Source organism: Ambystoma mexicanum, chromosome 1p, assembly GCF_040938575.1.
Source record: "Ambystoma mexicanum isolate Mex_15411 chromosome 1p, UKY_AmexF1_1, whole genome shotgun sequence".
NCBI classification, from domain to species: Eukaryota; Metazoa; Chordata; class Amphibia; order Caudata; family Ambystomatidae; genus Ambystoma; species Ambystoma mexicanum.
Window position 1 is genome coordinate 1,169,955,842 of NC_090921.1, and position 27,559 is coordinate 1,169,983,400.

Sequence of the window (27,559 nt, forward strand, 5' to 3'; positions counted from 1 at the left end):
CCAGGAATGGTTCCATGTGTTAATATCCCCGCAAAAATATCCCCATACAAAAATATCGCCATATTTTTGCGGCAATATTAAGGCATGGAACCTGTGGGGACACCCCCACAAGCCTTGCATTATTTTTAAAGGCGCGGGGGACACCCCTGCAATCCCCACTCCCAAAAACCCCAAAAATTATCCCCCCCAAAAATATCACCTATGGCCGTTCTAAACGACCATATATACGGTGAAATTTTTGGTGGGGATAATATGTAGTGATACCCCAAGAATGCAGTTTTATAGGTAAAATGCTTTAGGCTGGCCTTGTGCATAGGCTCGAAGGGGTGGCCCCATGACCTTGGAAAGCACAACATTGAGATCCCAATCCGGGGGAGGGTTGGAAATTGGGGGGTATAGCCTCTTTACCCCTTCCATGGTTGCCTTGATGACAGGCACTTTCCACCAGGACATCTTGTTCTGTGAAGTGGTGTAAGCCGATAGGGCTGCCAGATGTACCTTTAAGAAATTGAATATTAGGCCGGAGTCTAGTAAGTGAAGTATGTAGCGTAGCATGTTAGCTGGAGAACTTTCTAATGGGTTTAGTGATTGTGATGTGCACCATATCACAAATCTCTTCCACTTATTAAAATAACAGTGCCTGGTGTTGGGTTTTCGTGCCTCCTTGAGGATATCCATACACCTTTGGGAGGTTTAAGTGGGCAAACTATGACTTCAGGAGCCTGCTGCCAAGTTCACTGATTGTGGGCGTGGGTGGAGGGATGCCCCCTTGTGTTGTGTCAACATGTTGTACGGGCACGGGAGCTTGATCGGGTCGCACATCGCCAGTATGAGCAGATGTGGAAACCAGGGCTGTCACGCCCACATAGGAGCAACCAGGATTAGGGTTACTTGTTCCTGGTGCATCTTGTGCACCATCCTGCTCAGGAGTGGTATCGGGGGGAAAAGCATAAGCAAATTTCCCTGACCAGTTCATCCACAGGGCGTTCCTCTTGGACCCTGGCTGGGGAAACCTGGACGCAAAGTCTGTGCATTGAGCGTTTAGCTTTGTGGCGAACAAGTCGAATATTCCGTCTAGGATATCTCTGTCGAGTTGCCACTCGTATTCTTCTGGTAGATGGTGTCTGCTCAACGTGTCTGCCAGAGAATGGAGTTCCCCTGGAAGGTGTTGGGATGTTAGAAACGTTCCACTTGAGTGTCCTCCTCCATATCTTCTGGGATAGTTTAGAAAGACTTAGAGAGCGTGTGCCTCCCTGCTTGTTCAGATAGAACATGGCTGTGGTGCTGTCTGTGAGGACCTGCACTGTCTGACCCTGGAGATGTTGCTGAAAAGCCTAAAGAGCTTTGAGAACTGCTTAGAGCTCCAGGAAGTTGATATGTCTTTGGGCAATAGCGAGTGTCCACTTTCCGTGGGCTGTGTGGTGGAGGTAGTGCGCCCCTCAACCGGTGAGTGAGGCGTCTGTAGTTAGGATCGCTTGGGCTGGTGGAGCACGAAAAGGTTTTTCTTTTAACAGGTTGTCCTTGGACTACCAGCAAAGAGCCTGAACTAGGGTTAGCGAAACAACCACTAGATCGTCCCACTGTCCGCTTACCTGAGACCACTGTTTCGCTAACCATTCCTGTATTGGACGCATGCGCAGGTGCGTGTGAGGAACTAGGTAAATGCAAGAGGCCATCATACCTAGCAAGTGCATTGCTTTGTGTATCCTTATCTGGCGACCGGCCTTGTATTGAGGTATCTGCAGCAGCATGCTTTGTACTCTCTCGCTTGAGGGGAATGCTAGCTCCTCCTTTGAGTCGAGAATAGCCCCCAGAAATTGTTTTGTTTGGCGGGGGATTAGACTTGATTTTTTTTTATTGATGGAGAAACCCAAATGAAGGTCTATAGTTTTTTGCGTATTTAGTCTGCAAATTTGAGGAGATTCCCCTTTGATCAGCCAGTCGTCCAGATAAGGGTATACTGAGATGGACTTTTTGTGCAGGTGTCCTGCCACTAACAGAAGCACCTTGGTGAACACTCTTGGTGCTGAGGCGATGCCGAATAGGAGTACCTTGAACTGGTAGTGTACTCCCGCCATCTTGGAACGCAGGTATTTTCTTTGTGCAGGGTGCATTGAAATATGAAAGTATGCATCTTTCATGTCCAATGTCGCCATGCAGCCCCCCCGCTTCAGGAGTGGAATCACCTCATGAAGCGTGGTCATGCAAAACCTTTGCGGTTTGACATACTTGTTTGCAGGGCGCAGATCTAGTGCTGGGCGCATGGTAAGGTCTTTTTTTGGCACAAGGAATTATGTTGAATAGATACTCTTGTTTACCTGGTTCGCAGCGACTATTTCTATTGTGTCCTTTTCCAGCAGTGCCTTTATCTCCTCTAGCAATATGGCTGTTTCTTCTGCTGTTAGTTTCTTTTGTCTTTGCGGGCGATGAGGTGGTTTCTGATGCAACTCAAGGCAGTACCCGCCTGCCACTGTGGACAACACCCATTTGTCCGATGTGATCCCCTCCCATGTATGGGTGAATTGAGCGATTCTGCCTCCTACTGGAGTGGCATGGGAGGGGACCTGAAACGGCATGTCATTGTTTGGGGGGCTGAGCCTCTCCCAGGTGAAGTTCTGCCTCTACCTCTGCCTCTTTTATTCCCCCTTTGAAAGTTAGATGAGTAATCTTGGTTTTGAGACTGGTTTCAGGACGAGGACTGTCCTCCCCAAGAGTAGCTCGGGGAGCGTTGTCCACTCTGGCCCCAAAATCTCTTCGAGTTTGGGGAACCCCGTTAGGAATAAGGTCTGTTAGTCAGTTGCCCAAGGGACTTAACAGTGTCATACTCGTCCTTGCCACTCTTTAGGCCGTCCTCCACATCCTTACCGAATAGGACCTTTAGCTCTATTGGCATGTTCAGGAGGGTTGCTTGGGTCTCTAGCTTAAACCCTGAATGCCTAAACCAGGCATGCCGCTTAATAAGGGTCCCTTCGGCTATGATGCATCCCGCGTTGTCTGCCGCATCAAGGCTGTTTTTCAGGATGCAGCTTGAGACTTTTTTGCCTTCTAAAACAGTATTAAGCAGTTGGGCCTTCAATGGTTCTGGGTCGGCCTGTAGTTGTTCTTCAAGCTCGTCCCACTTGTGGCAGCCGTAATTAGCCAACAAGCCAACAAGGTTGTATTGTTCGCAATTCGTGTTTGGTACGCTGCAGAGGAGGTTACTTTCCTCCCAAATGTATACATCTTTTTACTCTCCTTGTCCGGCTGGGCTTCTTACCGATACCAGGGGAGTACGTTCCCTCTTTCTGGTGGTATTAACTACCAGAGAATCGGGTTTGAATTGGCCCCTAATGTACAAGGGGTCAGTGGGTGCAGGCCTGAACAACTTTTCTATTCTTGGGTTGACTGGTCTTTTAACACTAGGCTTTAAGAGGGATGGTTCAATATGTCTCTCTATTGATTGTAAGAGAGGTATGAATTGCGTGGCTGCCCTTTTGTCCCCCAGGATGTTTTCCACAAAGTCTTTATCGGCTTGTGTTTCCTCAGTGTCAATGTTGAAATGTTGAGCCGCCATCAGTAACAATTAGTTATACTGTAGCTGGTTGTCAACTGGCGAGTCTGCAACTGGCTGGTTGTGATGGTCGGGCTATTGTACTAGTAAATTTCATCATCATCAGAGCAGTTGGGTGAAAAAGAGAAGGGGGCTAATAGGATAAACATTCTCTAAAAGGAGTCAGAATAGAGAATCTCCCCCTTCTCTCCCGCAAGGCCGCGTCTGGGTGTCGATCAATCAGTCGTCGATGCTGTGGTTTTTCATCAGGCGGCGTCGAGTGGATGAAGAGTCATGCGGTGAGGCGAACAGTAAAGGAAAGGAAGAAATTATACCAATATGACTTTAGTAAATTAAAGGCATCAGCATAGAAGAGAACTCTGCATTTGCGACCAACTTCGATGGCGGAAAAAAATAATCTGAGGGTCCTCGACGCATGAAGGACCATGGGTACAGTACACGTCACACTAGGGATAGTATTACTAATCATGCCCTGTCGACATCCGTTTTCGAGTTTCGAAAACAAAAAATAAAACTTGTAATACCCGGCGACTTCCACTAGATGTCGGAATATGCAGAGCATGTGATCTAAGCAGATCCTCAAGCTCCAGAAAATACAGTTTCTAAGGTAAGTAAGAACTTTATGAGATTAGTTTAGAATAGCACCAAAGCAATACAGGGAAGCACAATTAAGGGGTTATAAGTTTAGATGAGCAACAGCTAATCAAGGTGAGTAAGACCTATATGATTTTCAAAGGAGCCTCCAGCTACTTAAATGTAAGTATAAACTTCCAGACTGTTTTAGATCTGTATAAAGCAGACTAGGGGAAGCAAATCCCAATGTTACTCTTTAAGAATGACACAGTGTTATTCAAGGCAGGGAACCCTATTGGTAAGCTTTTACACTCATTCAGTTAAGCAATGATAAAACAGTACCAACACTTATTACTTTTAGACGGGAGGGAAACACCATTCAAAGTTACTAAAGCAACTTATACACTTTTTAGAGGGGCAGAATGCAACTCAAAGGTAAGCATAAACTTAATGACACTTTGTAATGTCTTCTTTCACAGAGATACGGTTACCACACTAACTTCTTTAGCAAGTAAGTACTTTTACACTTGTTATACTTTCACGGCAGAATCCTTTTCAAATCTAGTCCTTCCCTAGTCTATTGCATGAGTTCTCTCAGAGCCAGCTGTAGGCAGGTTGAGATAGGGTTCAGTTGCAGGAAAGTCAAGGTTTCATATGAGATTTTCTTTAAACAAGTAAGTATTCACGTTCAAAGTTAGTTAAAGTGTCCAGGGACTTATGAGAAGGCTCCCTATATGTGTTTCAGCATTAGGCCTGGGCAAGTGGTATGGGCAAACTCTCAACCACACAAATCACCAATTCAGCCTCACAGGATGCACACAAGATTTAAGGTAAGTATGACCCAAGCCCACACAGTACCTTAGGAAGAGCTTCTGGTGGATGCCTTCAGGATGCAGCAGCACAGGACCCAGTCCCTCGGATTCTTGGTCTGGAGATGAAAGAACTGGACACTGGATGGAAACTTGCAGCAGCAGTCGTCAGAGGAGGGTACCAGCAAAGGTTTCTTCATGGATTCTCGCTGCTCTGTGAATTTGGCAGCATTTTACAGCATCCAGATGAAGAACAAATATCGGTCAGATTCTCTTCATTCTCTTGGGGGACTTCTGTGATTCAATTCATGTCTCTGGAGGTCCAGCAGGAGTCACCAAAGTGTTGGATGGATTTGGACTTCGGAAGACCATGCACTGTGCTCAGACTCGAGGTACCAGGGTATTGCCGGTTTGCAGCCCGGCAAGGTCGCAGCACGTCGTGGGATGGCTCAAGATATAGGTCTTCCTGGGACTAGTGGATCGCACTAGCCTCTGGGTAGGAGCCGTCGTGTTCGGGACCCCCAGGTCGATTGGAAGGAAGGGTTACATCAGGCTCTGGTTACACAGCAGGCTCTCCGGTCGCTGGAAATCGCTACAGGCGTCCTTTCTTCATCTTCCTCTTCGGTTTCAGCTCCAGTGGTCGACTTGTCAGCAGATTCCAGGTTCGGAGTATTTATCAGGAACTACAGCACAACTTCTGCAGTCTCTCCCTCCATTTTACAGAAAGGGGAGGTCTGGCTGTCCCCAACCAGGACAGCCAGCCCCCACTGAGACGTGGTTCCTTTCAGGCAAGGTAAAAGACAAATGGCTGCAGAGTTTTGGACTCCTCCCTCACTTCCTGCCTTCTCAGACACTCAGGAGCCTATGCAGGGAATACAAAGGATTCCCGCGAGGACAAAACTCCCAGTGAGGTCGTTACAGTTTAGAATCCCAGGGGAAGACAGCAGAGACTACAAGCAAATGAGAAATGGCGAAAAAAGAAAGAGCCACCATTTTAGCAAAATGGTGGCCCTTCTGTGCTTTACTGAGGCTGATTTAACTGCCTGCAAGTAGTATGATTAAAAAGTCACTAAGGTAAAACCACTGCCACCAGCCATTCAAGTAAACTTGCAATTGTAACAGAAATGCTGCGGGTAAGTAAGCAAGGGGATACTTTGTATCCCCCCGCACTCCACATAAGGTGGGGTGGTGTGCTGGCCCACTATATAAAATGTAAAGGGGGATGAAAATCCCTCTTTAACCCTTGGGAAAAGTAGTTCACCCAAGTACATTAAAGTGAAATTAACAGGTAAACCCAAAGGGGCAACCCAGCCTAAGCCCAAAAGTTATAGGAAACTCCCACCATGCACTATGGAGAGACATAAAAAAGGTCACCTATAAAAAGAGTATAACACTAGGTCAGAGGGGAAGAAGATTCCCACTCACCGAGGGACAAGGAGAAGTAATCCCCAAGCCCAAGCAAAATGTTCTGGGGTTGATACAGGTCAGGAAGATTGATCACAAATATAAAAATCTTACCTAATGATCAGCCCCGCCTTTATACTGCGATCTAGATACTCGACAGAAACAAATGTAGTGCAACGATAGCCGTATGCAGGTAAATGATACCATTACACACGATATTCATTGCAAGCTGAAGACCAGATTTAGCAACCACAGCATTTATAGCCAGCTTACAAAAGTGAACAAGTATTTATAAGGCCGGACATCCCAGGTACCCCAGTGCTTCACAAAGTTGATTGAGAAGATTTCAGACCAAGTCAAACAGAATAGCTTTGTAAGCATTTAAAAATAATGACATGAAATGGGAATTATAATTGATTTTGGCTCGAAGTACAAAAGGGGAATTTTGGAAATAGACTGTCAAACGTCTGACAGAGTGAATTGTCAGGGACTTCGAACGCCTGGCGTTCAGCCACAATCTCAGTCACTCACAGAAGATCGAAGTGCTTGGATACCCAGTGTGTAAGCTCTACACAAACTGCAAAGCACAAACAGAGATATAATTGGGAACCGATTCTCAATAAGATGCGGCTGAGAGTCAGATAGACTTGCGCATTATTACGGCTAGCACACACACGCAACCTGCAGTATTTGGATTCGGCAGTCCACATCGGATTCCCGATATTCCAAACCCTACTAAATAGCTGTGGCTGTTTAAAAAGTATATTTAATACTTTCCTCTTTGGGTAAAAGGGTAATCATACCGTGCACACTTGTGACATACTGAAACATTCCATTCAGCCTCTAAGTTCCACTAATCTTGGGAATTGTTTCTTAGCATACTGTGGGTTAGTGGCATTCTCAGTTTTTAGAACATAAATGGACCATAGAGAAATACAGCAGCTGTCACTGAAGTCCAGTAAAGTAAATACCATGCCTTGCCCCTGTGACCCCCCCAGTGCCAATTGAAAACTTTTTGGCTTTTTAGCCAATTTCTTTAAACCCTCCTTGGCTCGGTCGCTATGGCATATCTGTGGGAAATATGTATGCTCCTCCACTTAAAGAACTCAACAGCCACCCCTGGGACTGTGCAGGGAGCAGGATGGGGGAGCCCAGGGACTGTGGTGGGAGCAGTAGAAGGGGGGGGAGCAGAGGCTATTGGTGGGAGCAGGGTGGGGAGAGCCCAGGGTCTGTGGTGGGGTGAGGAGAGACCAAGGACTGTACTAGGAGTGGGATGAAGGAGTCCAGAGACTGTGATGGGAACAGGTGGGGGAGCCCAGGCACTACACCAGGCGCAGGGTGCAGCAACGGCACGCAATAGTTAGCAGCCATTTGGACTAACTGTCAATGTGGCATTTTGAGGAGGGCTCGACCTGCCCACATTTTGCTCAGGGGGGCTCAGGTCAAACAACTTTGAAGAGCACTGCTCTAAGCGTCTGTTTAGAATGTCCAAGCCACTTTTTTTCTACTTTTGAGTGGTCTTCCAGTTAGGTCCAAGCAATCAATCACCTGTGGATCCTTTTCTCATCACTGCCGGTGAGCATACGCAGTTGGGGACAGGCAGCACAAAGTGAAGGCACACTTACCATATTGATATTCACAGGCTCTTCCTTCTCGTGATCAGAGCTGGGGATACGCAGGTTTTGTTGCTCACCAGCCTCGTTCAATGGTGAGGGAGAAGGATCTGGCATCCTGTACACATCCTGTGCAGCCCCATTTATCACCTCAGTACCCTGCAGAAATAAAGAGTTATTGTACATAGCAGTAACAGAGATAGGAGTACGGTAGCCAAGAGAGATGGATACACAGTCACAGGGAAACAACCATCAAGTACTAGATAGAAGGGGACGTACCAAAGACAGCGGGGAGAAATACATTTCAGCTACTGAGGAGACATTGTACAACCACAGAGAGGTAGGTACAACACAACCAGACTCCAACAGCTAGAAAGGCAACCTGCACCCTTAGGGAGGCGAAGAACACTGCAATAGCTGATAGAAGAAACACAACAGCCGGAAGGAAGACTGACACCGCAGCCAAGAAAAGTGGTGTGCAGTCGGGAAGGGTCACATACAATGATCAAAAGGAACCTGGCACAAACCACAGCTGCAGGGAAGACCAATTGCAATTGCATCGGAGACAGAGACTTGTAACAAGGGCACACAAGTGCGGCCATAGGGAGAAATACATTTCAGTCAAAGGAAAGACAAATTGTGGCTAGATGAGAGTCAGAGACATATTGTCAAGGGGGAACCGAATAGGGAAACATGGCAGGTAACAACACAACCAAGAGCCATGGGTAAGAAGGATACAATACATAAGAACGTGAACAAATGTGAAATGCACTTAACGAAAGAGATGCAGTTATCACACCCAATTTACCAAGGACACACACAAAAGGGGAAGTGGCACAAACATAGCCAAGCAAACACTACGGCCACGCGGTACCCATGTACGCATTACAGATATTGGGCGAACAGACATCAAGCAGAGAGATAAGGACTGTGTCCAGAGAGAGGGACCGCCTCACCAAAGTCACCAAAGAAAAAAGAACAGTCATTCAGCGTGCACAGAACACTGGGCATGACACACTGCATTCATGGAGGTCACAAAAAGTGCAGTCCATGATCATAGGACGAATAGACAAACCACAAAAAGGGATCCATATACAGACTACAGCATCGAGGAACTGCAACCATGGTCGAGGCAGATACAGTGCAGCAATATGAAGAGAGACACACATCCCAAACTAGGATGGAAGACATACTGCATAAACTGGCGAGAAAAACATAATGAACCTAAAGAGGCGATAGGCACGCAGTGCAACCAGGGAAAATAGACCAGATAGAGACACCAGAGAGCACAAGCTGGTTAGAAGCATTCTGCCAGGGATCACTCGACACATACGAACTACAGTTATGGGGCATCAGGTGCACTGCAACCATACAGACAATGATACACTGCAGTGAGGTAGCAGAGGGGAGACGAACTGTATTCATACAGACCATGATACACTGCAGCCAGGTAGCAGAGGGAAGACAGTCCAACCAGGGCACAAATAGGCACAGTGACAGACCACATAAGGTCCAGAGAGATTCAAACACTTCATCCACTGAGGCAAAACAGCAGCCAGGCAGCATCATACAAACGGAAAGCCTTCAGCCAGGAAGCATAGGACAGAGAAGTGCACTGTAACCAAGGGGCCCTAGGCAGCTTCAGCTTTTAAGAAGCATAGTAAGCATTCACTTTCTCACAAACACCTGTGGCCAAGCAATAGCCTTGTGGTACAGACTAGTGCCTCACCTCGTCATCCTCAGACAACAAGGGCAGGACAGGACTGGTGCAGCGCTCCTCCTCTCGCACTGAAGGATTATTTCTCATCCATGCCCGACAGATTGGGTAGAGAGGAGTGTTCTCATTGAACTGGGCAAGGTCCACACTCCGATCAAAAAGTTTGATAACATACGTGTCTAATAGGAGACAGAAATCAAGAGTTACAAAAGTTTTGCCAATTAGAGCATTCGGTCTAGATGAATATGCTGTTAAACCATTAGTTCAGTTTATTATTTATATAGCGCACCTAACCCTGAGGTATCTGGGTGCTTGAGCATAGAGAAGATGTTACAATAACATTTGCAAAAAGACAGTATAGCACTAGGGACTAGGTTACAGGTTGTCAGAGCGGTAGTAGCAATAGTCAACAAGGCAATAGATGAGACAGACAGCACAAATTACATAAAAGTCTAGGGACTGGTAGTCCTGAATACACAGTGTGCAATGCAAGAGGGCAAGACAAATCAAGAATATACAATTTGTCAAATGATAACAGAAATAGTAGTGGATAACTTAGTGATTAACAGGACATATAACTGAAACGCTATGGTAGAGTAGTAAAGAGTTAATGACGCAGAAGTGGGCCGGGATTGTCTTAGATTCAGGTGTGGCCGTTAAGGTAGTTAGGTGAGAAGCAAATTGTTCACTTTGGATCTGAAGGAACAGAAAGAGGGTTTGGCTCTGGTAGCTGAAGGGAGGGAGTTCCAGCATTTGGCTACAAACACCGGGAAACTCGACCCCCCTCCCGTTTTCAGTTTATACTTAGGTATATTGAGGCGGTGCAGGAATGTAGATCTGATGGGTCTGGTAGATTGGTGCCTTGAGAATTTATCCGACAAATATTTGGGGGCTATGTTGGCCAGGCATTTGTGTGTAATGACAAGTGTGCGAAGTTTAATTCTGTTGCGTGCTGGTAACCAGTGAGAGTCACGTCTGAAGGTTGAGATATGGCTGGAGCGAGGAAGGTTCAAGGCACAACGAAGGGCGCTGTTCTGGAGAACTTGTTCAAGTTATGCTCAGAGGAGCCTAAACATAGGGTGTTACTATAATCCAATTTTGGCAAGATCAAGGCTCTGGATAATGTGAGGCAGCTGTTTGTGGACAGAAAAGGTTTGACGCCACTGATTAGTTGCTAATGTACGCCGTGGTGGAGGCTGTGGAATTTACCTGTTTTTTCAGTGAGAGGGTGTAATCTAAGTAAACACCAAGGGTTTTGACTTCTTTGGCAACTTTGATGATATTGCCATCAATGTTAAAGGATTTGTACCGGTGGTCGAGTTTATTGAGACAGGCTTCAGTGCCGACGATTCAGAGCTCCGTCTTGTCGTCATTTAAGCAGTGGCTGTGTGTGGCCATCCAGGCCTGTATTTCGAGGTAGATTTCATTGAGCTTTTCAGAATCTCTCTTATAGCAACCAGTGAGGGTGATGAGGACCCGAGTGTCATCTGCATAATTAGTGTAGGTGTCACCCAAGTTGTCAAGACTATCAAAGAGGAGTTTAGCAATAATATTATAAAGCGTGGGTGAGACACAAGAGCCTTGGGGTAATCCGCAGTGGATGGGTACTGGCTCAGCGGCTGCTGTGGGTGCGAGGACTCTGGTTGTTCTATTTGTCAAGAAGGAGTGTATCCAACTGGAGGCATTTGGTGAGAATGCTGCGGAGAAGGAGAGATGTTCAGTCAAGATTTTGGTCAAATGCTGCTGACAAGTACAACAGGAGCAGGATGGCCAGATTGCCCTTGTCTTTAGCTTCGTCCATTTGGATCTTTAGATCCAGAAGGGCTGTTTCCATTCCGTGTCTGAAGCCAAACTGACGCAGGCCGAGTAGGTTATTATCTTCCAAGTGTTATTGAATTTGGAGATATGCTACTCTGTCTATTATCTTTAAAAGGAATGGGACCGTTGTTATGGGTCTGTAATTTGTCAGTATGTTTGGATCTAGGTTGTTTTTTTTGAGGAGAGGCATGACCCAGGCCTCTTTGAGGTTGTTCGGGACTATGCAGTTTTTAAAGGATGCACTGATCAGAGCTGAGATGAAAGGTGCCAATTCTTTTGCACCTTCCTTAATGGTTGAGGCAGGGTAGGTGTCTCCATGGCAGTTAGAGGGTTTGACGCATGAAATTATGTTTACCACTTCTTCACTAGCTACTGGGGAGAAGTGGACGAGAGGGCGGGGGGCGTTGTCGCGTCTGTTCTTCTTAGTCTTGATTTTGTTTTGTAGTAAGAGTAGTTTGTCTGATAAAGCTTTCAGGATGTTTGCACAACAGGCTTTATCTTTAGTGCAGTCTTCAGTGGGAGGTGCTGGAGACTCTAATACTCTTAGGATAGAGAAGAGCTCTTTGGTACCAGATTGTAGATCTCTCTTTTAGTGTTGGTGATTGCAGCTTTGTAAGTGGATGCCGCAAAAGCAAAGCTTTCCTTGTTAGCGGAGGATGGGGATTTTCTCCAGTTGTCTTCTGATAGTCTTTTGACATTACGCAATGCTTTTAGTTCAGCTGTATACCATTTGTTTAAATGGGCAATCAGTTTTGCCTTTCTAAGTTTCAAAGGTGCAATTTGATTTAGGGCGTGTTCTATGGTGCCGTTGTACAGGTCAACCAAGGAGGAGGGGTCCAGGTTTGAGTTGTGAGCGAGACCGGTGATAGGTTGTAGCAGTGGTAGAAGGTTGTCAAGTGTTATATTACGTTTGTTCCTAGACAAAGATTGTGGAGCAAGTGTGGCATGGGTTCTAGTGTGGATGTCTTTCCGGATGGAAAAGGTGGTCCGACAATGCACACGGTACATTGTTGAGGATAGTGGTCGAACAGTTAAGGTCTGCCAGCCAATCCAATGTTCTACCTTTGGAATGGGTAGGTTTGTTAATGTGCTACTTAAATCCTTGTTGTGTAATTGGCACCCCAATAACAGAATCACATCTATCAAAGCCCTGTTGTAAGTGCCTTGCCTTATTTAGCTTTCAATGTCAATGCCCCAAGGTATTTCTATTCCAGAGCAGTGAAAAATAGTTCAGCCTACACAAATGTATTTCATCAAACAGTCCTCTGCGTACAGCACCTGTAGAGCAAGAAATCTGTGGATGAATAAGTGTGTGACCTCCTTTCCTGATCTCATCAAATGTCTACCACAGTACTCTAGATTACCATGCTGACCCACAATCTGCAAGGGAGGCACAGAGTTCAAAGAAGGGGTAAATTGCTTTTTGAAACAGTATCACGTATTGCTCTTTCACAACTTCTCACAGTCACTTTGGTGGAATAACCAATGTACACCAGGCATCATTTTAATCGTTTATAGATCCCTATGAGATAGGCAGCCATGAATAACATTTGTTGCGGGAGAAAGTTCTTTTTGAGAGGAATCTGTTTGAAAATATTGATAGAGTGCGAATAAAGCTGCTCCTTCACATGCTTTATAAGTAGGAAACAGTTTGAGACATTATGAGACTTCTCTGCATTTCCCTACTTTTTCAGAAATCTTTGATTTGATTAGGTTTCACGTGGGACAGGACTCGTGAAGTTCTAGAGTGCAAGCAAGACACTTCTTGATACTGGAGTAAACCAAACAGAACATAGCTGTTTTGATTCTCACCTATACTGCAACCTATGTGAACTCACACATTGGGTATAAGCTTCATTAGGTTATGTAGGCATAAGTAGGAACCACCAAACGCCCCAGACATTTAAAACTGCCTAGAAGAGGTTGACGCATGGATGACAGCAAACAGACTAAAACTCAGTCCTAGAAAAACAGAGGCGATGCTCTGTAATCCTACAGATTCTAACTCCACCCCAATCCCATGGCCTGACGAGATGGGACCCTGCTCAAACTCATCAACCATGGTAAGAAATCTCGGAACAAAAATGGACAACACCCTCACTCCTGATCCACAGGTCAAAGCCATCGTCAGAGGCTGGTCCTCCCAGTGGCGCATGCTACACTGCATCTTATCTTACTTAACATTCATGGCCATGGCTATAATTTCTCTAATAATATCCAAACTAGACTATGCAAACAGCCTCTATCTCAGACTCCCAGATTACTTAATGAGGAAACTTCAAAGAGTTCAAAATGCAGCAGCAAGACTACTTCTCAGAACATATCACGACAGCATTACATAATCTCCACTGGCTACTCATAAAAAATAAAAAAAAGGGTTCAATTTATAACCTTGTGCATTGGCTATCGTTCATACCACGCAGGGGGGCCTTCCTCCTTCAGAAGTAAGTTTCAACGCTACACTCTTTCCAGAACACTTCAGTCCAGCAATGCTGCACTAGTACTTGCCCCTAACTTCAAGAAGAAACGACAAGGAGGATCCTCTTTTTCAGTTCTGGCCAATAAACTGTGGAACACCCTACCTAAAACTCTCCACCTGAAGGAAAATCACCTGACTTTCAGGAACTAGCTCAAGACGTGGCTTTTCAACCAAACACGTTGAAAGGAAAGGAAAATAATAGCGAGCAACTAAAAGCACCAGAAACTTGGACTAATTAACGGCAAGCCTTTTTAGAAACATGGCACTACCTGTCATGATCTCTGCTTCCAAAAGATCAGGACTTGCCCGACTCCCTTGGAAGCAGACCCATAACCCAGGTTCCGAGTGCCAGCCAGTCCCAATTGGGACCTTTTGGACCCTGTCCTGGCGCCAGTGGCACCAGGCTCATAAAGATGCCCAGTCCCAGCGCTGGAAGCGCCGGGCTCATAATGCTTGGGTGGACTTACCTGCAGCAGACCATGCTGCTTACTTACCTGCCAGTTGAACCCCTGATCCTCTTCTGATTGGGACTACTTTTCCTGTTGGGTGGGGCAGGAGCCACTCCCTAGGTTCAGAACACTGGAACTCTTCTGGAAAGCAGGAACTCTTTTCTTACCTAGGCGTGGCAGTGGAAGGAGACACCTAAGCACTACAGGAGGCTATTTAAACCACACCCGATGGATGAATCTTGCTTTGCGTTATTCTGCATTCTCTGCAGCAGAACGCTCATCGTGTCTTCTGCTTCTGATCCTGGGCCTAAGGGAACAAAGGCTTACCATCCTGGAATCCAGTCTTCAGCAGCACCTGTAAAGACAAAGAAAGAAAAGGTTAGCACTACGGTCTTCAGTGGCAGCGCATCTCTTACCTGGTCCATCGGCTGTCACCAACGCCTCGCGCTGCATTCCGGCATCTGAAAGACAAAGGCTTACCTACTCTTCGCATGCTCCGTAGGTCTTCGCACTGCATTCCGGCATCTGAAAGACAAAAGCTTACCAGCTCTTCGCACGCTCCGGAGGCCTTCGGCGCTGCATCCCGCATCTGAAAGACAAAAGAAGGTGCGTTTAAAGACATTGGGCAACTTTATTACTCACATGCCATTGCTCCTTCCCACGCCGAATCCAGTGGGTATTCCAGCACCCTTCAGCTTCTCTAAAGCTCCGAACTTGTACCTGCAAGATAAAAGGGACAGTTAGTGCGCATCGTGAAGCAGGCTACAAGCGCTTACTTACGTGCTTCCAGGCGCTTCTATTCCTCACGCGGGTTCGATCCTCAACTCTCATCAGCCCGCCATCCGCCATCGCCGGAACCCTGCAAAACAAGAGATATCATTACAAAAGACTTTTAAGACATTTGAAGTGCCCAGAACTTACCGTTCGTGCAGTTAACGACGGACAGCAGTCCTCTGAGGTCAAGAGGCCTGCACCCTTATCCAGTGAAGAAACTGGTTACGGCACCCTGCCCCGAGGCAGATGGAGAGCTCGGCGTTCACTTACCTAAGGTGAGGGCGTTAACCTTTGGGGTTCTACAGGAGAAGAGAAAGGGAAGAGGAGAGAGGCACCCAATAACCCCAGTTCATTAATCCCATATTTTCTATCTGCAGACATCTTACTCTTCGAGTCAGACATACAGTGCACAGAGGTCCAGCCCAAAGAGCCAACCGTGTGTTACACATCACCTTTGAAGATACGGCATTCACCCAGTCAAGACCGGCGCCTCTGTGGGAATCAGGTGAGCGTTACAGAACGCAAAGCCTACCGCAAAACTCCCACCCAGGCGCTATGGAAACCTCGGATACCGACCAGCTAGCCCAGTTACTTGGGGAACTAAGAGCAGAAGTGCATGCAGCCCGTCAGGAAACGAATGCTCTAAGAAGGGAACTGATTATTTCCAAGGAGCGAACAGACAATCTCGCTAGACAATTGCTACAGTCACAAGCCGGACAAACTCCGTTACCCGCATCAGGGGCACATCTTCCTTCAACATCCTCTACGAACCCAGTGCAGATCAACCTACCTGGGAATGCACCTCTGGCTCCGCCCGAACGATTTTCTGGTGACCCAAAGAGGTTTGCAGTATTTATTAATCAGTGCCGGTTGCACTTCTTATGTCGGCCAGCAGCCTTTCCAACTGATCAAGCTAAGGTAGCTTTCGTGCTTTCGTACCTTAGTGGCAATGCGGCAGACTGGTCGATCCCTCTAGTTAATCAAGATGATCCGGTTCTCCATGATTTTCAAGCTTTTCAGCTCAGTATGGAAAAACTGTTTGCAAGACATTCACAGGGGCAGGCCTTGGACAATGAGCTCCTTTCATTGCGACAGGGTAATCAATACCTTTTGGCTTATATTGTGTCTTTCAACAGACTGATAGTGGAAACTCGATGGCCTGAGGACAAAAGGATTACGCTGTTTTATAGAGGTCTACGTGGAGAGCTCAAAGATGTGTTAGCCCAAGTAGTGAATCCCCCGCAAGACTGTTCGGACTATATTGACTTAGTCGTTCAAATTGACCACAGACTGCAGAACAGGAAGGCCGATCGTTCCAAGTTTGATGCTCGAGTATTTTCCAAACCACCAACTCCTACCAAAGGAGTAGACTCCGGGGAACCCATGCAAATAGGGGGCCTGAAAGGACCACTAACACAAAAGGAGCGGGAAAGGAGAAAACAGCTGCAATTATGCCTCTATTGCGGAAACTGGGGGCACTTTCTTCGAGACTGTCTGGTGAAACCAGCCAAGAAGGCAGTAGGAGCTGCAGTTACCAGGGTCACAAACTCTGAGCAGGGAAACGACCTCGCCCGACAAGAATAGAAGTCCTCTTGCCGAGCGTTAAAACCAGTTCCGTGACCTCGCATTTCGTGATACCTATGGTCCTCATTAGCCCTGAACATCCGGATCGATTACATGCGATTGAAGCTTACGTCGACAGCGGTGCCAACGGCAATTATGTGGATCATGAAATGGTTTTGAGGATGAATCTGACTCTTTGTCCAAAGGCTGTAAAGGACGTCATTACTACGGTGGATGGTACGGAGATAGCCTCCGGACCAGTAACGCATACCACCCAAGAAGTGACGCTAGTAAGTCAAGATGGACACCATGAGAAGATCGTGTTCGATGTGATCAAGGCCCCTCAGTTCCAGATTATTCTAGGAATTCCTTGGTTAGAGAAGCACAATCCTCAGATCGATTGGCGAGCAAGAACGGTTCAGTTTCCAGAATGTGTCTCTACTTGTCACCCTCGACCTGGTGTTGCACTGGCAGCAATTTCCTCGGAGGCTCCCCAGTTACCTCCTGAATACCTAGAATTCCAAGATGTTTTCCGGAAGGATCAGGCTAACTCTCTACCTCCTCATAGGTCTTATGATTGCCAGATAGACCTGATACCTGGATCTACTCCGCCTTGTAGTAGAATTTATGCCCTCACCGAGCCTGAGAATCTTCACCTCCGACAATACCTGGATCAATACCTAGCGAATGGGTTTATTCGTCCTTCCAAGTCCCCTGCTTCCTCAGCTTTGTTCTTCGTTCCAAAAAAAGAAGGGGACCTTAGAACTTGTATAGATTATCGCGCCCTGAACCAGATCACCGTTAAGAATAGATATCCGTTACCTTTGATCCCTGAACTCCTGGACCAAGTCAGAAAAGCATGCATATATACAAAGCTGGATCTTAGAGGAGCCTACCACTTGGTACGAGTAAAAGAGGGCGATGAATGGAAGACGGCCTTCCGCACCAAGTATGGGCTATTTGAATATCAGGTCATGCCCTTCGGACTTTGCAATGCCCAGGCCGCCTTTCAATATTTTATGAACGATGTCCTCAGAGAGCTCATAGATGTGTGTGTTGTTGTTTACATTGACGACATCCTCGTTTATTCTTCATCGGAAACTGAACATCGGAAACACGTGAAAATGGTCCTCGAGAGATTGCGTCAACACAAACTTTTCGCTAAGTTGGAAAAATGTGTTTTCAACGTGACTGAAGTTGAATTCTTGGGATTCAGATTATCACCTAGCGGAGTGCGTATGGATTCAAAGAAGGTCGATGCAATTCTCAAATGGCCATCGCCATCCTCCGTAAAAGGTGTTCAAAGCATGTTAGGCTTCGCTAACTTTTACCGCAGGTTTATCCCCGAATTCTCTCGAATAGTCCAGCCCATCACCGCCTTGTTAAAGAAAAACAAACGTTTTGAATTGTCTACCGAGGCGGAACAAGCTTTCCAGAATTTGAAGACTAGATTTATCTCTGCACCGATCTTAAAACATCTTCGCCCAGAACTCCCCTACATCGTTGAAACTGATGCTTCGAGCCTTGCCATGGGGGCAGTTCTATCACAAAAGGACCCAGTAACCAATCAGTTGCGTCCCGTGGCATTTTGGTCCCGCAAGTTCTCACCTCCTGAAATCAATTACACTATTACTGATAAGGAACTTCTAGCTATCAAGTCTGCCTTTAAGGCTTGGCGGCATTATCTTCTGGGGGCCCGACACACCGTTACTGTGATTACAGATCACCGAAACCTGCAATATTTGAAAACCGCAAAAGCTCAATCCTCTAGGCAACTCCGTTGGGCACTATTCTTTGCCGAGTTTGACAACCTATCGACCTGGTACAAAAAACGGTAAAGCTGATGCCCTTTCTCGGATGGGAGTGGAAGAACATTTGATCAATCCTAAACCTGTACCTATCATTCCCGAACAAAGAATTCTAGGTGTAATTGCCACACAATCCATAGAGGAAGTTAAGGATAAAGCCAGGCTACTGGTAACTCCAGCAGACATACAGAATTGGCATCTGCAGGGAAAGGACTTTACGGTGAAGGACAACCTATTATATTTCCAAGAACGGTTATACCTGCCCAGCACAGATTTACAGAAAAAGGTAATCTCTTGTTATCACGATTCTTTAATGGAAGGACATCCCGGTATGACCAAGACCTCGGAAAAGATCAAGCGCTACTTCTGGTGGCCGTCTTGGAAAAAAGATATCAGAGACTTTATAATGTCCTGTGGAGTATGCGCCCAAAACAAGAGTCAAAAGGAAAACCCAGCCGGCCTCTTACGCCCTATTGACATCCCGCCTCGCCCTTGGCATACGCTTTCTATGGACTTCATCACCGATCTACCTCCATGCTCCGGATACAATACGATCCTAGTAATCGTGGACCTATTCTCCAAGATGGCGCATTTCATTCCACTCAAAGGCATACCAACAGCAGCAATTGCCCGAGAATTTCTCGAAAACATCGTCCGACTGCACGGTTTTCCTTCAGTTCTAATTTCGGATCGAGGTAGTCGATTTATTTCTCATTTTTGGCGAAGTTGCTGTCGGTCGGCTCAAATTGATGTGAGACTTTCGACCAGCCACCACCCTCAAACCGACGGACAAACCGAGAGGACCAATCAAACTCTGGAACAGTATTTGCGCTGCATGCTACAACAAACTGAAAAAACTTGGAAAGATATTCTTTGGATAGCCGAATATGCCTACAATAACTCTGTCCACTCGGGAACTGGGAAGACCCTGTTTTTTCTTTTATACGGTAGTCACCCTCGAACCTCGGAGTTGGATCCACTCCAAGATCTTGGAACACCAGCAGTAGACCACCTGCATTCTACAATCACCCAAGCCTTTAAGGAAGCCGTTTCTCACCTTCAAAGGGCTAAAGAACAATACAAGAAAGGAGCAGACCAACATCGGAAGGAAGCCCCCCAATATCAAGTAGGAGATCAAGTCTGGTTATCCACCAAATATCTACCTCTAAAAGGACCACGCACATTCAACCCAAGATACCTTGGTCCCTATTCCATCACTACCATAGTAAATCCAGTAGCGGTCAAGTTGGACTTGCCCCCTCACATGAAGATACATCCGGTCTTCCATGTCTCACTATTAAAACCCGTGCAACCTCAAACCCGACTAACTACATCTCCAAAACCTATTCTAGTTGATGGAGAACTCGAGTTTGAAGTCAAAAGCATCCTGGATTCCAAGATCTCCAAATCTAAAATATTTTACCTGATTGACTGGAAAGGCTACGGTCCCCAAGAAAGATCCTGGGAACCTGCAGAATATGTCCACGCGCCTCGTCTAATCAAAAGATTTCATCGAACATTTCCTAACAAGCCCAAACCCCCGGAGAAGCCCGGTTTGGGAGGGGCCTTGAGGGGGGTGCTGTCATGATCTCTGCTTCCAAAAGATCAGGACTTGCCCGACTCCCTTGGAAGCAGACCCATAACCCCGGTTGCGAGTGCCAGCCAGTCCCAATTGGGACCTTTTGGACCCTGTCCTGGCGCCAGTGGCACCAGGCTCATAAAGATGCCCAGTCCCAGCGCTGGAAGCGCCGGGCTCATAATGCTTGGGTGGACTTACCTGCAGCAGACCATGCTGCTTACTTACCTGCCAGTTGAACCCCTGATCCTCTTCTGTTTGGGACTACTTTTCCTGTTGGGTGGGGCAGGAGCCACTCCCTAGGTTCAGAACACTGGAACTCTTCTGGAAAGCAGGAACTCTTTTCTTACCTAGGCGTGGCAGTGGAAGGAGACACCTAAGCACTACAGGAGGCTATTTAAACCACACCCGATGGATGAATCTTGCTTTGGGTTATTCTGCATTCTCTGCAGCAGAACGCTCATCGTGTCTTCTGCTTCTGATCCTGGGCCTAAGGGAACAAAGCCTTACCATCCTGGAATCCAGTCTTCAGCAGCACCTGTAAAGACAAAGAAAGAACAGGTTAGCACTACGGTCTTCAGTGGCAGCGCAACTCTTACCTGGTCCATCGGCTGTCACCAACGCCTCGCGCTGCATTCCGGCATCTGAAAGACAAAGGCTTACCTACTCTTCGCATGCTCCGGGGGTCTTCGCACTGCATTCCGGCATCTGAAGGACAAAAGCTTACCAGCTCTTCGCACGCTCCGGAGGCCTTCGGCGCTGCATCCCGCATCTGAAAGACAAAAGAAGGTGCGTTTAAAGACATTGGGCAACTTTATTACTCACGTGCCATTACTCCTTCCCACGACGAATCCAGTGGGTATTCCAGCACCCTTCAGCTTCTCTAAAGCTCCGAACTTGTACCTGCAAGATAAAAGGGACAGTTAGTGCGCATCGTGAAGCAGGCTACAAGCGCTTACTTACGTGCTTCCAGGCGCTTCTATTCCTCACGCGGGTTCGATCCTCAACTCTCATCAGCCCGCCATCCGCCATCGCCGGAACCCTGCAAAACAAGAGATATCATTACAAAAGACTTTTAAGACATTTGAAGTGCCCAGAACTTACCGTTCGTGCAGTTAACGACGGACAGCAGTCCTCTGAGGTCAAGAGGCCTGCACCCTTATCCAGTGAAGAAACTGGTTACGGCACCCTGCCCCGAGGCAGGTGGAGAGCTCGGCGTTCACTTACCTAAGGTGAGGGCGTTAACCTTTGGGGTTCTACAGGAGAAGAGAAAGGGAAGAGGAGAGAGGCACCCAATAACCCCAGTTCATTAATCCCATATTTTCTATCTGCAGACATCTTACTCTTCGAGTCAGACATACAGTGCACAGAGGTCCAGCCCAAAGAGCCAACCGTGTGTTACACATCACCTTTGAAGATACGGCATTCACCCAGTCAAGACCGGCGCCTCTGCGGGAATCAGGTGAGCGTTACACTACCATCTTTGGAAAGCAAACTGAATCATGGAACCTCTCCTATATGTCACTGGTCTGCACCTTTAATCTCAGTGAAATCCACCACCACCACTCTCCACCCCCTCATCCCTCAACCAGCTCCTCACTACTAAAACCTTGCATACTTACACCCAACACACTCCTACAGACTACCTCCATGTCTAGTATACTTAACAGATTCAGATCCTATATATCTTCTATCAACAACCATGCTGTTAATGTTTGCACTCCACAACCTGGCACTGCCCATATTACTAAGCTGCCCAGCCGGTCCCAACCACAGAGATGTTCATATCGACACATGGGTAACGGGTACTTCCGACCTGCATCCACCAACACCAAAGGTTTCTGCATCTGCCTTCCTGCAATCCGGCTAACACACCCTGCCCTCCTTTCTTACAGAGATGTGCGCAGAGAGGCCAACATTATTGGCAGAAGGGTGCTATATAAGACCACTTTACATTGCATAATATTTGCTGTTAACCATAGACTTTGATATGTTTCTTGTTGATTACTAAAAATCTGAGGAAAGTTATGTTTTTACGCAGCAGGAAGCAGATCTAAGAATAATCTAGTTTATGAAAGCTTCCTGCTTCAACCTAACACACTACTTAATAAATGCTCCATAAGCTCTCATTGTCACAAACATTTTGTGTTAGTTACGTAGGAGGAAGGGTTCCAGTGGGTGTAAAAGTACAAACCTTTTAAAGAAATCTGTATTAAAACATTTAAAAATAAATTCCACTGTGTGTTTCTCTCAGTTCACGTAAGGATTTCACAGGATGGGGGTAGTAAGCCTTAATCGTGTATGCCTATTGTTCTTTGGATCTGTAAAGAAAGGGGGATCTTTACCTTGTGATGAAATGGTCTGTCAAACTGGTCATATAAAATTCTTGGTGTAGTACTGGTATTTATACCAGAGCAGTGTGGCTCAACAGGACGTAGGCATTATACAGCCTATTTAAGTGGTACCCTCAGCACGTTCAAGTAACACAAGATGTATGTGCAGGTGCCACCACAGATCACCTTCCATGTACGGCAGCCCAATGATACATGTGTGGGCCGAAGAGGGTCAATCTTGCGCCTAGTTCCAGAACCCCTTGTGTGAGATACAAATTATTTGTAGGAATCACTGGCCTTTGTACTCACTAGATTTCTGCTGACATATGTCTGTCATGCCATCATCCATCTCTTTCCTTTTCTTGCGTCTGTGGTGAGGAAACCTGGATGAAGGCCTGTAGCAGGGGAAAGGAATGCAGTCATTATGCTGGAGCTGCCAAGACGGACAAAATACTCATACAAAGGAAACCATGTGGCAGCACAAAGCAATCAATGCACCACCTCTTTCACTCTTGGCATTATGAATCCATTTTCACTTTCCAATTTTATTGAACTTGCTGTTGCACGCTCAGTGTTTGTATCTGTTTGTACTTTTATCCCTATTGTACGAGTTCATAATTATTATTATTTTTTATTACAATTGTATTGGCATTTTTCAAACATCAATCTTTTCACCATCATGAACAACATTTAATTCCAGAAATTCCCCCCCCTCCCCACAACCCTGCACGCATTGTCAATATTTCTCGCCCCTCCTCCGTCGCAACTAGTGGTGTCCTCCATCTCTCCCTCTAATCTCCCAGAACAGGTTATCAGACATATTTGTTAATTGTGCACCCTGAGGCCCATGGGCATGTCGCACGATACAAGAAATAAAATAAATAGAAAGGCAGCCAAATCCCTTCAATGTCCATAAGTTTTTCGTCCAGTAGATGTGTCAAGTATTCCATATCATAAATGGATTTCGCTTCTGCACCCAGTCCCTCTATCCGGCACATTCCCCCTTTCCAGTGCTGTGCCACACAACTCCTTTCTGCAACCAACAGGGTTTGGATCATATGACCCTCCTCCCCCCTGTCCTCCTCCCTCTCCCTCACCCCAAACAACAACAAGATTGTTTCCATTGGCCTGCCAACCCCATCCAAATCCTTTAGTCATCCCAACACATCCGTCCAGTATTCCCGTACAGGAGCAGCTCCACCACATATGATAATCACTGTTTGCATCGCCAACAGCATGAGTCCACTCCCAAATACATCTTCGCTAGGGTTGGCGGCACATAATGCCACCTATGTACTCATTTGAATGTCTGCATTTGATATTGCAGGGACAACGTGGATGTCTTTACCCTCCTGCATATTGGGCCCCATAATTGATCGGTCAGGTCAATCCCCAGGTCCTTAGCCCATTTTACCAGTGTTACTAATATGCAAACTGGCTCACCCCTTACCAATTCCCCATATATCCAGGATATCAGCCCCTTCGTATCCCTTGCCTGCAACAGAACCTTCTCAAAGCGAGTGAGCTCTCTACGTACGTTTTCTCCCCAGGTCGGCCTAAGCAAAACCCCCTTCAGCTGCAAGTACGCGAAGGGCGATAAGCAACTCATCCCAAAGTAGTCCTCCAGACGAGTTAAGGACATGAACTTGCTTTCCTCCCATAACTGCCCCGCCCTTGACAGTCCTGTCTCATACCACGACTGAAAGTGCTGAAGCTCTACAATAGCATTTCGCAACAATGGTGCCCATATGCATCTGAGGGGTGAGGGCCATGTCGACAGCCAGCGGGTCGGGCCACCCCCCCCTCCAAATTGACCAGAACACTGCCAGGGCAGTGTGCTCCATCACTCGCCTAGGTATCTCCATCTGTAGGACCCACATCCATTCACTCAGCGGTATCGGCTCTAAGACCTGTTTCTTCGTGTTCAGGTCTAAATGGTCTACCATTATTCTCAGCTGAGCCGCCTTGTAATATGCCCCCAGATATGGGAAATCCCACTCCCCCCTCTTCCTTGGACAGCACCAATGTTCTATAAGCTACCCTGGGCCTGGCTCCCAGCCACAGGACGCAAAAGGGCCTTCAGGGCACTCGCCAGGAAATGGGCCGGGATCACAGTGGGGATCATTTGAAAAAGAAACAAAAGCTTGGGGAGGATTGTCATCTTTATGCAGTTTAATCGTGCCATCCATGAAAGCCTGAGTCACCGCCACAGCCGTCGTCTACCCTTATTGTACCCCACAGCGGGAGTGTGAGACACCAAAGCGTGTCTCATCCGCTAGTCCTCTGGGACTTGTCATCCAGGTGGCCAGGACACGGCCAGCGCTTTTGGATCCAGTTTCTGGGTGTGGACCACTGCGGGAGGATCACTTGGGTGAGGGGTAGTCAGAAAGTAGGGGTGGGACAGCCGATGGCGAGACGCGGTATTCCCCCTTTTTTGTTCATCTACCCCGTCCTATTTTGTAGGATTTTGCGAAGTCCCAACGACCCCCTGACCCCTCCACCCTTTACGCAAAGACTGGGCAGAGGAAGAGAGTAACCAGACTAACTCTCACATTGTACTGGACATGTCCCGTTAATCGGGTCAAGCAAAGTCAGGCACTTTACACTAAGTGCATACACATAATACCAGTTAGCTCTCCTCACACGAATCAAAGGCAACACCTAAAGACACACACTGAGCAAGGCGGAACACAAGTATGAGCAGAATTTCCGGGACGAAGGCACACCTACTGGAGCAGAGCAATGGACCAAGGTACAAGAGCAACAAGCCGAAAACCCCAAGGGTTCCCTACTGGAGGTAGTTGCCTCCGACAGACCTCAAAAGACACGTGGAGAAGGCCAGATCCCACAAGTGAAAATTGCATTGTGTTTGAAGGATGCCAGCGACCCTCCTGGGTGAACGGCAGAGTTGAGGAGGTGAGTCCAAGCCTGTGGTATTAACCTTGACTTGTGAATTGGAAATAGCAAAACAAGAAAGAAGTGTGCACAGCCGACGAGTGGACAAGCTACCTGAGAGACTGATGTGTGTTAAAGCGAATTAAGTAGCAACATTATATCACAAGTGAAGGATGCACGCTTGTGGATGAGATGCAAAGAAAGGCAGACCCGTGAATGAACTTTGAAGTAAAAGGCAGCTGTGAGATCAGCGATATGAACGGGGTGGTCCGGCGAAAGGAAGTAGCCCATTCGAAAGTCTCTGTGAAAGGTACGTTGTTTAAAGTTATACAGCAAACAAACAGCAAAAGTGAATTAAGCAAGAGGAAGCGTGAATTTAAGGTCAAAGTTGTCCTGCTGTGGTCTGTAAAGAGAGCCACACACAGTCAAAGGTCTTCGACATCCGAAAGGGGTCCCAGCCCAACAGAGGGAGACCCAAAGTACAATAAGCTTGGCGAAGAGGGCCCCCCAGCAGGTTTGTGTTGAACTGTGATGTGAGAGGTCTGAGCCCGACACAAGGCGACCTACGTGATCTGTGTGCTGTAAGGTCTGAGCCCGGCAGAGGGGGGCATTTGTGAACTTTCCACAAATTGCTTAGAGTGTCAGAAACGGAGCCAGGGTGTGTCATTCTGACTACAAGGACAGCCTTTCAACTAGGGATCTTTTCCCTTTAAATTCAACCACACCCCTGCCACCCCCCAGCACCTTGTCCTCCCTCCAACAAACTAACTGCCCTGCCCAACCGGCTTACAGGCATGGAGTTTCACAACCCCTGTAAAACAATTCACTTGTGACAGTCAGCCTGATCCTTTTCAAGTGGTCTCCTTTCTAGGAGGTGGGGAGCCAGGTTTCTGGAATTACATGGCCCCTCCCATTTTACGCCTTCCATAGTCTGCCTTTGGGCCACTAGGTTTTTGTCTGCCAGAGGCCCTTGCTCCATTGCTGCACCCGTCACCTGGCTGGAGTCCCGTAAGATCCTCTGTGGCTCGTGCAATGTTCTCCTCCGATATCAGGTGGTATCTCTCTCCCACCCATTCGAATGCAAGCGAAAAAGGGTAACCCCGCTGGTATCTCACCCCTATTCTTGAAGCCACCTACTAAGGGGGCAGCACTTCTTCCGCCTCATAAGAGTCTGGGCCGAGAGGTCCTGGAATATAGCCACTTTAGAGTCCTCATATTCAGTAGTTCCCATTCACCTTGCCTTCTCCAGGATGTCTGCCTTGTCTCGGTTATAATGCAGCCTCGCCAGCACCAAGCGGGTACCTCTGTTTCCTCTTCCTGCATGGTGTACCAAATCCAAGACTACTCTCTCGCTTTCCTTTGCTCCTAGGACCATCCCTGTGATTTCTTGGATTTTCCTCTCAAGTCCCGCCATCGGCTCTCCCTCCTTTTACTTCAGGTTGAAAAAACAGAGGTTATGAGGCCTCTCTCTATTTTTGATATCGTCCACCCTCAGCGCCAATTCCGCCTCCTTCCTCTCAATGTCCCAGAGCCGAACCTTCCTCTGTGATTCAAGCACCCCTGTGGAGGCTTGGTTTGCCTCCACCCTGTCCATCCTTTCCTCCAGTGTCACCACATTTGACGTTAAGTCTGCCACTTTGGCTCCAATGTCTGTGCGCATTCCACAAATTTCCTCCAGGATCATCTGAATGTCATTTTTTATGGCCCCTATCTCAGTGGGGCGCAGCCCTCCGTTGGCCTTTGCTTTCGTCATGTCACCACCATCGAGATATCGATACTTTGCAAGTGCCGTTCGTTCTCCAACTCATCCACCTGGCGCAGTGTCTTCGTCATCTTGTTCCTTCACTCCTTCCCGCCCACACCTCCGGTGGGGGGCCTTCCTTCCCACTTCCCCTTCCTCCAGCGCCCTGAGCTCACTTCCCTTCTCCTATGGCGCTTGGGGTGGGGGTTAGGGGGGGGTCTTTCACTTCTGCTTCACCTTCAGGGACTGGAGCCCCTGGGTTGGCTCTTTTCCCGCCGGCTTCACCATCCCAAAACGCTGTCAGTGTCCCAGGCCTTCTCCGCCTGTCTTCTGGCCTCCACACAGTCTCCACTCATCCACTCTCCTTGTGGTCCCGGGGGGCCTGGATGTGCCCCTCCATTAATCCCTCCTTTGGCTAGTGCTTCCTGCCCGGGCTCCCAGTGCCTGGAATAGCTGG

The 27,559-nt window shown here is 47.3% G+C and overlaps 1 protein-coding gene across 2 annotated transcripts in view; it reads right to left on the reverse strand.

Moving 5' to 3' along the window:
• Positions 1-27,559, reverse strand: part of LIN37 (lin-37 DREAM MuvB core complex component) — a 470,461-nt gene that overhangs the window by 98,124 nt on the left and 344,778 nt on the right. For both annotated transcript variants that reach the window (XM_069604871.1, XM_069604872.1), the window contains exons 6-8: positions 22,776-22,861; positions 9,679-9,845; positions 7,962-8,108 (exon numbers count right to left, since the gene is read on the reverse strand). In XM_069604871.1, the coding sequence (XP_069460972.1) occupies positions 7,962-8,108; positions 9,679-9,845; positions 22,776-22,861 (400 nt within the window). The remainder of the gene's footprint in view (positions 1-7,961; positions 8,109-9,678; positions 9,846-22,775; positions 22,862-27,559) is intronic.